We start from the raw sequence: 15,370 nt of genomic DNA on the forward strand, positions 1-15,370 counted from the left end.
TCTCCACCATGGTCTCTGGTGTCCTCAGGTCCAGGCTTGTTCCAACTCTCTCCACCATGGTCTCTGGTGTCCTCAGGTCCAGACTTGATACAACACTCTCCATCATGGTCTCTGGTGTCCTCAGGTCCAGGCTTGGTCCAACTCTCTCCACGATGGTCTCTGGTGTCCTCAGGTCCAGGCTTGGTACAACTCTCTCCACCATGGTCTCTGGTGTCCTCAGGTCCAGGCTTGGTCCAACTCTCTCCACCATGGTCTTTGGTGTTCTCAGGTACAGGCTTGATCCAACTCTCTCCACCATGGTCTCTGGTGTTCTCAGGTCCAGGCTTGGTCCAACTCTCTCCACGATGGTCTCTGGTGTTCTCAGGTCCAGGCTTGATCCAACACTCTCCACCATGGTCTCTGGTGTTCTCAGGTCCAGGCATGGTCCAACTCTCTCCACGATGGTCTCTGGTGTTCTCAGGTCCAGGCTTGATACAACACTCTCCACCATGGTCTCTGGTGTCCTCAGGTCCAGGCTTGGTCCAACTCTCTCCACGATGGTCTCTGGTGTTCTCAGGTCCAGGTTTGATCCAACACTCTCCACCATAGTCTCTGGTGTTCTCAGGTCCAGGCTTGGTCCAACTCTCTCCACGATGGTCTCTGGTGTTCTCAGGTCCAGGCTTGGTCCAACTCTCTCCACCATGGTCTCTGGTGTTCTCAGGTCCAGGCTTGGTCCAACTCTCTCCACCATGGTCTCTGGTGTTCTCAGGTCCAGACTTGGTCCAACTCTCTCCACCATGGTCTCTGGTGTCCTCAGGTCCAGACTTGGTCCAACTCTCTCCACCATGGTCTCTGGTGTTCTCAGGTCCAGGCTTGGTCCAACTCTCTCCACCATGGTCTCTGGTGTTCTCAGGTCCAGGCTTGGTCCAACTCTCTCCACCATGGTATCTGGTGTTGGTAAAGCAGAAGGATAGACTGATTCAACTAAAAACTTATTAAGGCTTTATAAAGCATACATTACATTTTTTTATTTAACCTTAAGCAAGTCAGTTAAGAACAAATCCTTATTTTTCTTACGTCACGTGAGACTAGATAAAATAAATGTTGCTCCTCAGTCCTCACCTGTAAACACATCACTAATCTAACTGTCTGTGGGTCCAACAGAACCCATTAAAACACACCACTACCACTAATCTAACTGTCTGTAGGTCCAACAGAACCCATTAAAACACACCACTACTACTAATTTAACTGTCTGTAGGTCCAACAGAACCCATTAAAACACATCACTACCACTAATCTAATTGTAGGAATGATTCCAGAGGAAACAAATGATGAAACATTGCTATGACTCACCTCTGAATGTGTTGGTCATCTATCTGACACAGGGTCACTGAGGAGGAGGAGTAAACCCCAAACCCAGGATAGAGGGGTTCAGTGAATGTGGTGTGTTCTGTGTGAAGGTGTGTCAGTGTACCAGAGGAGGACACACTATAGAAGGACAAAGTACCAGCTGACCAGTCCAGATACACTCCAACTCTGTCAGAATCAGGACCAGAGATGGATCTGCAGAATGCAGTATGGTTAAATTCATAACCACTATGAGAGCAGTATAAACACCAGGATTCCCTATTGGATCCAATCCAACTGTCATCCTCCCTTCCCTTCCTCTTCATTCCTTTGTACACCACACCAATGTCAGCCCCGGAACCATCCCTCTCCACCTCCCAGTAATAACGACCTCCAGATAAGCCTTCTCTGCAGAGAACTTGGTACAGAGAGTCAAATCTGTCTGGATGGTCTTCATAAGGCTGCTTCTCCACCACCCGTGTCACCTTTCTGTTCCCCTCAGACAGTATCAGGTTTGGGTTTTCTGTATTTGGGTCCATAGTGAGATGACAGGCATCTGTAGACAAAAGGAGAGTTTAATCAAACCACATCTTCACAAAAAATGTTGTTTTGTAGGTACAGAACAAGTATTGATTGGTTACCATGTTACTATAGTTCTGAATATGCAGTTAATTAGGATTGAAGAGACTTACATTTCCTCAGTCCTGATTTCAGCCAGCACTCTCCACCATGATCCACACTGTAGGAGAAACAGGTTATTGACTGACAAAGACCTAATAAAGCAGTCAACATTTAAACCATATTGTTGTGTTCTGGTGCACCATCCCAGTTCATTACTATCCTACCTACTGCATACAGAACAGAGTAAAATTCATTACTAGAGACATACAGGTATTCTATCCTACCTACTGCATACAGAACGGAGTACAATTCATTACTAGAGACATACAGGTATTATATCCTACCTACTGCGTACAGAACATAGTACAATTCATTACTAGAGACATACAGGTATTATATCCTACCTACTGCATACAGAACAGAGTACAATTCCAACAGGATATCAGAGATGCAGAAGAAGAGTATTCATGTGGTGATGATGTATGCTGTGTTGGAGTGCTCAGCCTGCTGAGTAAACTTCCCCATAATTCTACCATCATGTCCTCATGTTACTGACCCTACTACACTACATACAGTATGACACAACCACTGCTCACACTATTAGGACATCTATTCTGACTTACTTCAGCTTCATCAGTTTAAATGTGGGATCCACCAGAGCAGCTGAAAGCAGTCCCCATACAGAGTCTCCTGGGTGATTGTAGCTCAGGTCCAGCTTTTTCAGGTGGGAAGGGTTTGACCTCAGAGCTGAAGACAGAGCAGTACAGCCCTCCTCTGAGACCAGACAGCCAGACAGCCTACAAAGAGACACACAACAGCTGTCTAGGTTGGTGTACGGGTGTCAATCATCTTGTAGGACACCAATTCATTTGTACATGACACAAATATTGTGATGAAACATCAGATTTTGAGAGTTTTTGTTTTACTAAGCTCAGTACCGATCTGAATGTAACAGCTGTACTTACCCAAGTGTGTGTAGTTTACAGTCTGGATCCTCCAGTCCAGCAGACAGCAATGTAACTCCTGAGTCCTGCAGGTCATTGTCTCTCAGCTCCAGTTGTTTCAGTTGTGAGTTGGGTGAACTCAGGACTGAGGCCAGATCTGAACAGCAACCCTCTGTCAGACCACACTGACCTAGACTAGAGGGCAGAAGAACACATGATTAACACATGTTTAAAACATCCACATAATATCTCATACTGAAGATATTTAACTCACACTAGTGTCTGTATGTTGCAGAGTGGACTGGTTAGTCCAATACAGAGCAGCTTCACTCCTCTGTCTCCCAGGTCATTGTAGCTGAGGTCCAGTTCTCTCAGGGGGGAGGTTGGTGTCTGCAGAGCTGAGGCCAGAGTCTCACAAGATTCATATGCGAGTTTACAGCCATGCAGTCTGGAGAGAGGAGATCATCCGTTAGATATACAAGTCCTTCATTATAATGATACTGTAAACATCAACTCAATAACAGAACTTACAGTGCTCTCTTGCAGGTTCTCACTACCGGCAGCAACCTCTGATAACCTTCCTTTGACGTGTTGTATGTCTTCATGTCAAACTCCTCCAGCACCTCCTCTGACATCAGTAACAGGTAGGCCAGGGCTGAACATTGGTCAGGTTCTAGCTCTGTTTCAGAAAGAGTTCCTGAACGCAGGGAGGTCTGCATGTCTTCAACAAGAGAATTGGCACCAAGTTCATTCAGACAGTGGAACAAGTTGATGATCCTTTCTGGTGAGGATTCCTGGTTGATCTTGTCTGAAAGGTACCTGACTGTTCTGTTAACTGTTTCCTCATTGGTCTGTGTTGTACTTCCTGTCTGTGTCAGAAGGCCTCGTAACAGATTCTGATTGGACTCCAGTGAAAGACCCAGAAGGAAGCGGAGGAACAGGTCCAGGTGTCCATTCTTACTCTTCAAGGCCTGGTCCACTGCTCTCCTGTGTAAGTCCGACAACTGGATTGACTCCTTCTCTTCATCATCACTAGTGGGGGAGAAAACATTTTCCTTCTTGTCCAGACATGATTCTAAAGCATGCACTGCTGCTAGAAACTCCTGAATGCTCAGATGCACAAAGCTGTAGACCTTGTCTTGGTACACCCCAGATTCTTCTTTAAAGATCTCTGTACACAATGCTGAGTACTCTGATGCCTCTGTGACATCAAGGCCACACTCTCTCAGGTCCTCCTCATAGAAGATCAGGTTGCCCTTCTGCAGCTGTTGGAAAGCCAGCTTTGCCAGTTTCAGGATCATCTCTTTGTCTGACTGAGACAGTTCCTTGGGGTTTGTCTCTGTGGCTTTGTTGTACTTCTTGTTCTTCACAATGATTTGGATGAGAATGAAGTGTGAGTACATCTGGGTCAGAGTTTTGGGGACGTCATCCTTCTCTGCCTCTTTCAGCATCATCTCAAGGACAGTGGCTGATAACCAACAGAACACTGGCATGTGGCACATGATGTGGAGGCTCCTTGATGTCTTCATGTGCTTGATGATTTCATTGGCCAGGTTCTGATCTGTGATTTTCTTCCTGAAATACTCCTCCTTCTGTGGATCATTGAACCCTCGTACCTCTGTCACCTGGTCAACACACTCAGGAGGGATCTGATTGGCTGCTGCAGGCCTTGAGGTAATCCAGAGGAGAGCAGAAGGAAGCAGATTCCCCTTAATGAGGTTTGTCAGCAGCACGTCCACTGAGGTTGGTTTCGTGACATCACAGCATTTCTCATTGTTTTTGAAGTCTAGAGGAAGTCGACACTCATCCAGACCATCAAAAATGAAAACAGTTTTGGTTTCACCATCTTCAATGCTGTCAATCTCTTTCAGCTCTGAGAAGTAGTGGGCAAGAAGTTGCATCAGACTGTATTGGTCCTTTTTCAGGTTCAGATCACGGAAAGGAAGAGGAAACATGAAATGAACGTCCTGATTTGCTTTTCCTTCTGCCCAGTCAAGGATGACCTTCTGCACAGAGACTGTTTTTCCAATGCCAGCGATTCCTTTGGTCAGCACAGTTTTGATAGGTTTGTCTTGTCCAGGTAAAGGCTTGAAGATGTCGTTGCATTTGATTGGTGTCTCTTGTGTGGTTAGTTTCTTGGATGCCATCTCGATCTGTCTAATCTCATGTTCATTATTGAGCCCTCCACTTCCACCCTCTGTGATGTAGAGGTCTGTGTAGATGTCCTTGAACAAACTTTGATTTCCATGGTGTCCAATTCCTTCAGATATGTGTTGATACTTGTGTTTCAGTTTAGCCTTAACGTCTTGTTGGACTGTCAGCAGAGTTTGACCTGTAGGAAAACAATGAGAGTTGGGACTCATCAGTTTGTGTGTGTGTTTTATAAGGGCCTTTGTACCGTTCTTTGTGATATTGTATGAAACACAGTCTTACTTCTTCTGTCCAGAAGGTTGGGTGTGATCTTTATTACATCCTCACTGTCCAAACTCTCGACTTTCTTATTGTCATCTGTTAATGGTTCCTGGCTGAAAGCAGGTGGCTGATCACTCTTCATTGATAGCAGGCTGGTTGTAGGTGACTCTGCTCTGGGCTTCTGGACACTGAACAAAACAGGGAGACAGAACACCTCATCAATATCACATCAAATCCTCATCTACTTCATTTTAACAACTGTATAGTGGAACTTCTAGAAGTCCTGATGTTTCTTTTAAAGCTACAGTCTGCAATTGTTAAATCCATTTTTGGCCTTTTAAATGAATGATGTACAGTCATGGCCAAAAGTTTTGAGAATTAATATTAATTTTCACAAAGTCTGCTGCCTCTGTTTGTATGATATAAATTTGCATATACTCCAGAATGTTATGAAGAGTGATCAGATGATTTTCAAAGCCCCTCTTGCAAATGAACTGAATCCCCCAAAAACATTTCCACTGCATTTCAGCCCTGCCGCAAAAGGACCAGCCGACATCATGTCAGTGATTCTCTCCTTAACACAGGTGCGAGTGTTGATGAGGATAAGGCTGTAGATCACTCTGTCATGCTGATTGAGTTTGAATAACAGACTGGAAGCTTCAAAAGGAGGGTTGTGTTTGGAATCATTGTTCTTCCTCTGTCAACCACGGTTACCTGCAAGGAAACACGTGCTGTCATCATTGCTTAGCACAATAAAAGGGATTCACGGGCAAGGATAATGCTGCCAGTAAGATCGCAACTAAATCAACCATTTATCGGATCATCAAGAGCTTCAAGGAGAGCGGTTCAATTGTTGTGAATGAAGGCTTCAGGGCTTCCAAATTCCAGAAAGCGAAAGCACCGTCTCCTAAAGTTGATTCAGCTGTAGAATCGGGGCACCACCAGTACAGAGTTTGCTCAGGAATGGCAGTAGGCAGGTGTGAGTGCATCTGCACGCACAGTGAGGTGAAGACTTTTGGAGGATGGCCTGGTGTCAAGAAGGGCAGCAAAGAAGCCACTTCTCTCCAGGTAAAAAGTCAGGGCCAGACTGATATTCTGCAAAAGGTACAGGGATTGGACTGCTGAGGACTGGGGTAAAGTCATTTTCTCTGATGAATCCCCTTTCCGATTGTTTGGGGCATCCAGAAAAAAGCTTGTCCGGAGAAGACAAGGTGAGCGCTACCATCAGTCCTGTGTCATGCCAACAGTAAAGCATCCTGAGACCATTCATGTGTGGGGTTGCTTCTCAGCTAAGGGAGTGGGCTCATTCACAATTTTGCCTAAGAACACAGCCATGAATAAAGAATGGTACCAACACATTCTCTGAGAACAACTTCTCCCAACCATCCAGAAACAGTTTGGTGACGAACCATGCCTTTTCCAGCATGATGGAGCGCCTTATCATAAGGCAAAAGTGATAACTAAGTGGCTCGGGGAAGAAAAAAATATCAATATTTTGGGTCCATGGCCAGGAAACTCCCCAGACCTTAATCCCATTGAGAACTTTTGGTCAATCCTCAACAGGTGGGTGGACAAACAAAACCCCATAAATTCTGACAAACTCCAAGCATTGATTATGCAAGAATGGGCTGCCATCAGTCAGGATGTGGCCCAGAAGTTAATTGACAGCATGCCAGGGCGGAATGCAGAGGTCTTGAAAAAGAAGGGTCAACACTGCAAATATTGACTCTTTGCATCAACTTCATGTAATTGTCAATAAAAGCCTTTGACACGTATGAAATGCTTGTAATTAAACTTCAGTATTCCATAGTAACATCTGACAAAAATATCTAAAGACACTGAGGCAGCAGACTTTGTGAAAACGAATATTTGTGTCATTCTCAAAAATGTTGGGAACACTTTTCCCTTTAGTTTTATATCTTTAAGAGAAATGTATATTTTACATTTAATCTCTTACCACTTTGAACTGGTGTCTTGAGTAATTTTAGAGGCAGTGGTCCCGTCCTCTCTCTCCCCAAAGATACTAATTTTAGAGGCAGTGGTCTCCTCCTCTCTCTCCCCAGAGAGACTCATTTTAAAGGCAGTAGTCCCCTCCTCTCTCTCCCCAGAGAGACTAATTTTAGAGGCAGTGGTCTCCTCCTCTCTCTCCCCAGAGAGACTAATTTTGATCTAAGTCAAAACTCACTCAGCTACAATAAGAAATAACAGAACAGTCAATATTTCTGAACATTGTTGAAGAACCATTAACAATGACAACATATTTACTATCTGTGGTCAAAGAGTTCAATCAGCGACTTCATATTGTATCCAACATACACAGTCCACTATGTTATTAAAGATACACAGTCCACTATGTTATTAAAGATACACAGTCCACTATGTTATTAAAGATACACAGTCCACTATTTTATTAAAGATACACAGTCCACTATGTTATTAAAGATACACAGTCCACTATGTTATTAAAGATACACAGTCCAATATGTTATTAAAGATACACAGTCCACTATGTTATTAAAGATTCACAGTCCACTATGTTATTAAAGATACACAGTCCAATATGTTATTCATTTGATTTGACTTGGATCCCCATTTGCTGATTCCACAACAACAGCTAGTCTACCTGGTTGGATCCCCTGACTCCATAACAACAGCTAGTCTACCTGGTTGTATCCCCTGATTCCATAACAACAGCTAGTCTACCTGGTTGGATCCCCATTAGCTGACTCCATAACAACAGCTAGTCGACCTGGTTGGATCCCCAGATTCCATAACAACAGCTAGTCTACCTGGTTGGATTCCCTGACTTCATAACAACAGCTAGACTACCTGGTTGGATCCCCTGACTCCATAACAACAGCTAGTCTACCTGGTTGGATTCCCTGACTTCATAACAACAGCTAGTCTACCTGGTTGGATCCCCTGATTCCATAACAGACCATTTTTTTGGGGAAATCCATTACAGCAAAGTACTTCATTAATTGTTAACCAGAAATGATTTGTTATTGATATAAACATGCCTGCTTTGGGTCTTTAAAGCTAGAATCCTTAGTTGCTACATCCATTTTTGGACTTATGAATTAATGATATACTGTATACTGTGACGACCCTCCCACTCTGTCTGCCGTATTCTCTCTTTGTTCTCGTTTCCTTATTAGGATGCCGGTGGGCGGAGTTTGGAGGGTCGTCAGCTACATGGGAAACACCTGGGTCCAGTGTGTCCAAGGACAAATACACCACTTCCCCATTCTTGGAGGAGACTCTCTCCATGCAGACACACCTGGGTCCAGTGTGTCCAAGGACAAATACACCACTTCCCCATTCTTGGAGGACACTCCATGCAGACACCTTTTGGATTTTGTTGTGTATCTTGGTGGTTTTTTGGTTGTTTGCTTTGGCACCTTTCAACACCCTGCATTATCACATTCATGCAAAACACTGACTTACATGACTGATTACACCATTACCATTGTATCTTGAACTTCGTTTACTTTATTTAATAAATATATGTTTTGTTACTCCTTATCTCCACGTTGTCTCCCTTTTGTTACGGGCTTTGAGCCAATTCGTGACAATACTTATCCATTCTTGAAGAATAGAACTTACAAATGCCTCATGAGTTCAGTTCAACTGTCGTACTGCATCAGAACCCAAAATATAAGCTTGTTTTACCCCAATGTTTGTAAACAATCACCGTAGCCTTAAAACATGGTTAAAACGATAATTTAATGTTGATATAATGTCTGGTCAGTCCTTGCATCCATAGCTTCGTCTATGAATCCGTCGATATCGCCCTTCCGCATCTGCGGTTGAAGATGGCAGAGCTTCAACGGTGTTTGTCAGACCACGAGACATCCCGAAAATCGTTTTTCTCACAAAATCTTATGTAGCGTCTGAACGGTTTGTCCTACAAACTATTATGGCCTACAAACTATTATGACCTATAAACTATTATGACCTACAAACTATTATGGCCTACAAACTATTATGGCCTACAAACTATTATGACAATATTATATTGTATTTATAATAACAATAACATATAACATGTATATTCGATAGGCAATGAGTTGAAAAACTACAAACCTCAGATTTCCAACTTCCTGGTTGGATTTTTCTCAGGTTTTCGCCTGCCATATGAGTTCTGTTATACTCACAGACATCATTCAAACAGTTTTAGAAACTTCAGAGTGTTTTCTATCCAATACAACTAATAATATGCATATATTAGCTTCTGGGCCTGAGTAGCAGGATGTTTACTCTGGGCACGCTTTTCATCCAAACATGAAAATGCTGCCCCCTATCCCAAACAGGTTTTAAACCTAACCTTAACCACACTGCTAACCTTGTGCCTAACCATTACCTCAGATTAAGGATAATTAACGTGGCAGGTTAGGATGACTAATGTGGCAGGTTAGGATTATTAACGTGGTAGGTTAGGATAATTAACGTGGCAGGTTAGGATAATTAACGTGGTAGGTTAGGATAATTAACGTGGTAGGTTAGGATAATTAACGTCGCAGGTTAGGATAATTAACGTGGTAGGAGAGCAAAATGTTTCAACAACGAGAGTTTCTATTGGACAAATTCAGGTAGTTCCCTCTCCTTATCATTTAGTGCAGGGATGGAGAACATTGATAAGGTGGGGGCCACAAAAAAATGTCAGTCATCATGAGGGGCCTCAGTGTCTCGTGAGTCTGCATACCCACATCCATACACCCCCATGGGTCAGGAGAAAAACATTTTCAGTTTTACAGATAATTCTACTCATGTTGCCATGGGGACATGTTGCCATGAGGTGGAGACAAATGTTAACAGTTTTTAATATGATAACTGATGATCAATGGGACCCACCCCGGTTGGTAATTCAACCATGCTTACCACAAGTTTAGCCGCTAGACTAATTTACCAATCTAAAAACATGTAGCTAACATGGGCTAATAGACTGACTGCTGATGCTCAACCACATTTACATTTACATTTTCTATTATTCTAACGGTCAACAGGAAGTTGAGATCCAGACTGAGTTCCAAAACAATGTTTGTATTATTATTGGTTGCGGGCCGCCAGTTGCACATCCCTGGTTTAGTGAAGAGACTCATGTTCTGCTTGAGTTCACTTGAGGTGCGATCAGTTTATCTCGCCCGGCGCACCGGGGTTTACATTCTGAGAAAAGTTGTTGTGACGATTCAAGCCGGGGTTCAAAACGCGCATAGATGAGCCGGTGACGTAATATCGAGCGCATCTGCAGTTCGCCAAACAGACCACTGCCTTCCTCATCTGTCACCAGAAAGCTTTAAAGTTGACATGTGATTTAGCCCTACATTTAAATAGTTCCTACGCACATTGTTGAACGTCACATTTACTTGACGAGGCAGACTATTTTACTTATTGACAGCTATACATAATATACATAACTCCGATGTCTTCTTTCGGGAAGTGAAAGTTAGCCAGTTTCCTCAGATAATAATCACCTTAATGTGCTGTCAATCACCGATAACAATAATACCATACCTCATAGCCCTGTAGCCTTTCTCACATCACATTGGATCTTATTGATTAGGCTAATCACTATGAATCAATACCAACGTAAATAAACCTAAAATAATCATTCTTGAACGTTTAAATAAATATTGTATTAACTTGGCGGATGTCTTAAACCCTAAATCATCTCTCTCTTTATGATGAACTAACTTCTCAAAAATACTTTTCTACATTACATTGTAAAAGAAAGCTACAAACCTCTGAAACATGTTTCTTCGACGATAACGTCCGTTACTTCCTCTACTTCCTTATACAAATATTTCCTGTTTCAACTAGTGATGGGTCGTTCGGATCTTTTTGGTGAACGTCGGTAACCGAATTGCATCGGTGAAAGAGCCGTTCATTTCGCTCCCTGGTTTACATACAGCTACGAGGTGCTTTTTGAGCTCAAAACAACGATTACCTGCAGATAAGTTACACAATAATTCTCTAAAGAGGGTGAATCCTTACTGCAGAAACAATAAATAGTGGGCCGAGCGCGTCATTCTTGTCAAGGCTTTGTTGTGCGTAAAAAACAAACAGTTGATCTAATCATTTAAATACTAGTTATCGAAAAAAAGAAAAAACGCCCACTTAATTCTTTGGCCAAAACGTTTGTATTTTCCTGATGTTATGAATTTTAGTGACGTTGCCAGTTCTTGTTCCTGAATGTATTTCGTTATTTGGTCCTCAAAACTTGAACTCGAGATTTACCCATTTGGAGATTGCAGCGTTTCCCGCAACCATATGATTGGTCGGGTAAGCTAATGCGTCATCACACTCCCTCATCTGATTGGTCGGGTAGGCGGACCTTCTGAATTTGTGGATGTGGTAACTAGTGAGCAAAGCAGATCACCACCTTTCTGAGTTTATCAACTTAATGTCGCATTCAAAACCACAGGGATCTCGGTAAAAAACTAAATCTGACTGGGAAAAATCGATTTGAACCGTCCTCTTTCTCGAGAGCTGACATCGTATTTTTCAGAGCTCCCAGTTGTTGTGATCGCGGCAAAAACTTTTCACATAAGCCCTTCTTTTAGTTTCAATACCCATTGCCGCACGTCACTTTTACTTGCCCGAATTGACGAGAATTACTTTTATTTTTCAAACTAGTTTACGTGATACACGTCTTCCTTCGGGAAGTGAAAGAGCGCAAAGATAATAATCACGATCATGTGCAGTCAATCTCCCATACCCTACCTACCTCATGGCCCTGTAGACTATAATATAACATTGATTCATATTGACTAGGCTGATCAATATGAATCAGCATCAATGTAAGGAAGCCTAAAATAATTATTATTGAAAGTTGAAATCAGTATTGTAATAATTTAACAATTCTGTGGATGTCTTACCTGTGCGATGGCCTAACTCCTCCAAACCTCTTTTCTCCATAAAATTGTAAAAGAACGGTACAGTACAAACCTTAGAAACATTTTTCTTCTACCGATATTGTCAGTTTCTTCCTTCACTTCCTTATAAATATACTTCCTATTTCAACACAGTGGGCTGGTTCAACATGTATACGATTATATTATAGATTCACATTTATGTCATGTAACGTTTTCATACACTTAATGCCAGAATTCAGACCATGAATTCATATTCTATCTGGTACACGTGCATTTTGTATTATTTTATATCAGGATTTGTTTGAGTGATGTTTTGCAGTGCTACCAGCAGAGGGCAGTGTGACAACAACCAGGTTCGGCAGAAGGACGCTAGACGGTCATATCTGTGTTGTTAAGGGAACATGATAGGATGGGTAACCAATGATAGACAATGATTCTGCAAACTCCCCCAAAATATTGATTATAATGTATAGCATATGAAGTTAAAAATACACTATTTATAATGGGAAGTTACATTGAACTAATCACACTAATCAAAGACACATTCACACACAGAGACCAACACACATTCAGAGATAGACATGCACAGACAAATACATTCCATTCCTTTTCCTGTCATTTATTGAAAATGTATTTGACAGAGGTACTTCACATCAGTCATCATTTCTGTAAATGTGACAGATTTAGCCAGCTAGCTAGTTTAACTGTAGTTCCTGGGCAGGTAGATCAACGTAGGTTGAACAGCTCCTTATATGTCATTCAGACACTCTCAAGTCATTGGTAAAGGAGTGACAGGTCACACAGCTCCTTATATGTCCTTCAGACACTCTCAAGTCATTGGTAAAGGAGTGACAGGTCACACAGCTCCTTATATGTCCTTCAGACACTCTCAAGTCATTGGTAAAGGAGTGACAGGTCACACATCTCCTTATATGTCCTTCAACCACTCAAGTCATTGGTAAAGGAGTGACAGGTCACACAGCTCCTTATATGTCCTTCAGACACTCTCAAGTCATTGGTAAAGGAGTGACAGGTCACACAGCTCCTTATATGTCCTTCAGACACTCTCAAGTCATTGGTAAAGGAGTGACAGGTCACACAGCTCCTTATATGTCCTTCAGACACTCTCAAGTCATTGGTAAAGGAGTGACAGGTCACACATCTCCTTATATGTCCTTCAACCACTCAAGTCATTGGTAAAGGAGTGACAGGTCACACAGCTCCTTATATGTCCTTCAGACACTCTCAAGTCATTGGTAAAGGAGTGACAGGTCACACATCTCCTTATATGTCCTTCAGACACTCTCAAGTCATTGGGAAAGGAGTGACAGGTTAACAGCTCCTTATTTGTCCTTCAACCACTCTCAAGTCATTGGTAAAGGGGTGACAGGTTAACAGCTCCTTATTTGTCCTTCAACCACTCTCAAGTCATTGGTAAAGGGGTGACAGGTTACACAGCTCCGTATGTCTGTCAATGGTCAATGTGTTCCAGACGTGAGGCTCTCACTGAGAAAACTGCTGATAGACTGAGATGGTTGTGTTGATATTCAGCCTCTCTCATTAACCTCTAACAGGCCAACACTGTACAATATATTCATCAAATACATTTCTGTGGTTTTAAATTGAATGCCAAATTCTCAGAGCCAGTTTCCCAGACACATTCACAGTGAGTATGCAAATACAGTAAGTACATTCCAATAACATCACAATACATGTTTACAATATATATACAATACATGTTTACAATCTCCTCCAATAGGGTGTAATTTCAGATGGTAGTCCTCGACCCCCTCATCTCCTCCAATAGGGTGTCAGTTCAGATGGTAATCCTAGACTCTCCTCATCTCCTCCAATAGGGTGTCATTTCAGATGGTAATCTTAGTCTCCCCTCATCTCCTCCAATAGGGTGTCATTTCAGATGGTAGTCCTAGACTCTCCTCATCTCCTCCAATAGGGTGTCATTTCAGATGGAAGTTCGTTTTCTAATACTCATACTAACCACACTAACCGTACTATTTGTGACGTGATTTGAGTATATAGTATGCTTATTGGTCATAGTATGATATAGTTTAGTTTGCCAAAAGTTCCCGGATCTCGTACGTATTCGCCAAAATATTAAATTTACAAGCAGAACACACTAATTCCGTACTTGAGGGCCCATAATGCAATTCTTCATGAAGTGGGCGGGGCTTCACATCGTTTTCAGATTTGAAGAAAATCGTGGAAAGTATGTTGCTGAAGTCCAACGACAGCGGATACAAATGAATTGCTTTAACAAATTTTGACAAATGTTAAGAAAATGTTGAGCAATGTAATAAAGTAATTACTTTTCAAATAAGTTACCTTACACGTTATGTTGGCTGATAATTTGCTAGCTACGCTGTCCTTACGAACCACACATCATATCATTACAGCTGTATGTACCGGTATGTTAGCTACCTACCTAACGCTACAGTAGTTGGCTACTTATACATCAAACGTGCCAGTATATTAACTACAGGCTAACTAACTACTCAACGTTTATTGACTGGATTATTCCCGTCATTCTTAGTTTAGCTAAATGGTATAGTCGTTGTGTTTTCGTAAATTCTCTCTGTCTCTACTCCGATTTCAGAGCATCTCGCCTGAGAGACCAGAGCGCAGAATAATGAATTTACGAGCCGCTCAACACCCGTTGAATATGACCAGTGTCAGTAAACATCGGGGGAAAAAAAGCGTAATTAAATTGTTTCCAGCAGCACCAGAAAGCTCAAATCAACCCTACTCCTCTGTCTGAGCGTCCAGCACTCCAGATTGAATTTAATAACACACCCAAAGTCGAACAATGTCTAACTAGTAAAGTGTTACGCTAACTAGCTAGCAAGAGGTTGCATAGCAACAGCATCAACTTCCGGTAGAGAAAGCAACGAGCTGGTCGGTTACAGGATACTAAAATGAACTAATAATATGTAGTATACAGTATACTAAAATTAACTAATAGTATGTAGTATATAATCATTAAGTACAGTGCCTTGCGAAAGTATTCGGCCCCCTTGAACTTTGCGACCTTTTGCCACATTTCAGGCTTAAAACATAAAGATATAAAACTGTATTTTTTGTGAAGAATCAACAACAAGTGGGACACAATCATGAAGTGGAACGACATTTATTGGATATTTCAAACTTTTTGAACAAATCAAAAACTGAAAA

The 15,370-nt window shown here is 42.1% G+C and overlaps 1 protein-coding gene across 1 annotated transcript; it reads right to left on the bottom strand.

Moving 5' to 3' along the window:
- Nucleotides 1-173: 173 nt before the first annotated feature.
- Nucleotides 174-12,322, bottom strand: LOC118936855 (NACHT, LRR and PYD domains-containing protein 3-like; the record flags this gene model as incomplete). Its single annotated transcript, XM_036934334.1, has 10 exons — nucleotides 12,255-12,322; nucleotides 7,264-7,495; nucleotides 5,328-5,494; nucleotides 3,426-5,226; nucleotides 3,169-3,342; nucleotides 2,916-3,089; nucleotides 2,574-2,747; nucleotides 2,022-2,068; nucleotides 1,336-1,885; nucleotides 174-735 (listed from the first exon to the last, which is right to left on the bottom strand). Coding segments are annotated over exons 2-10 (3,765 nt in total), but the record flags the coding sequence as incomplete, so codon positions are not given.
- Nucleotides 12,323-15,370: the final 3,048 nt, after the last annotated feature.

The sequence above is a fragment of the Oncorhynchus mykiss genome, chromosome 10, assembly GCF_013265735.2.
Source record: "Oncorhynchus mykiss isolate Arlee chromosome 10, USDA_OmykA_1.1, whole genome shotgun sequence".
Taxonomy (NCBI): Eukaryota; Metazoa; Chordata; class Actinopteri; order Salmoniformes; family Salmonidae; genus Oncorhynchus; species Oncorhynchus mykiss.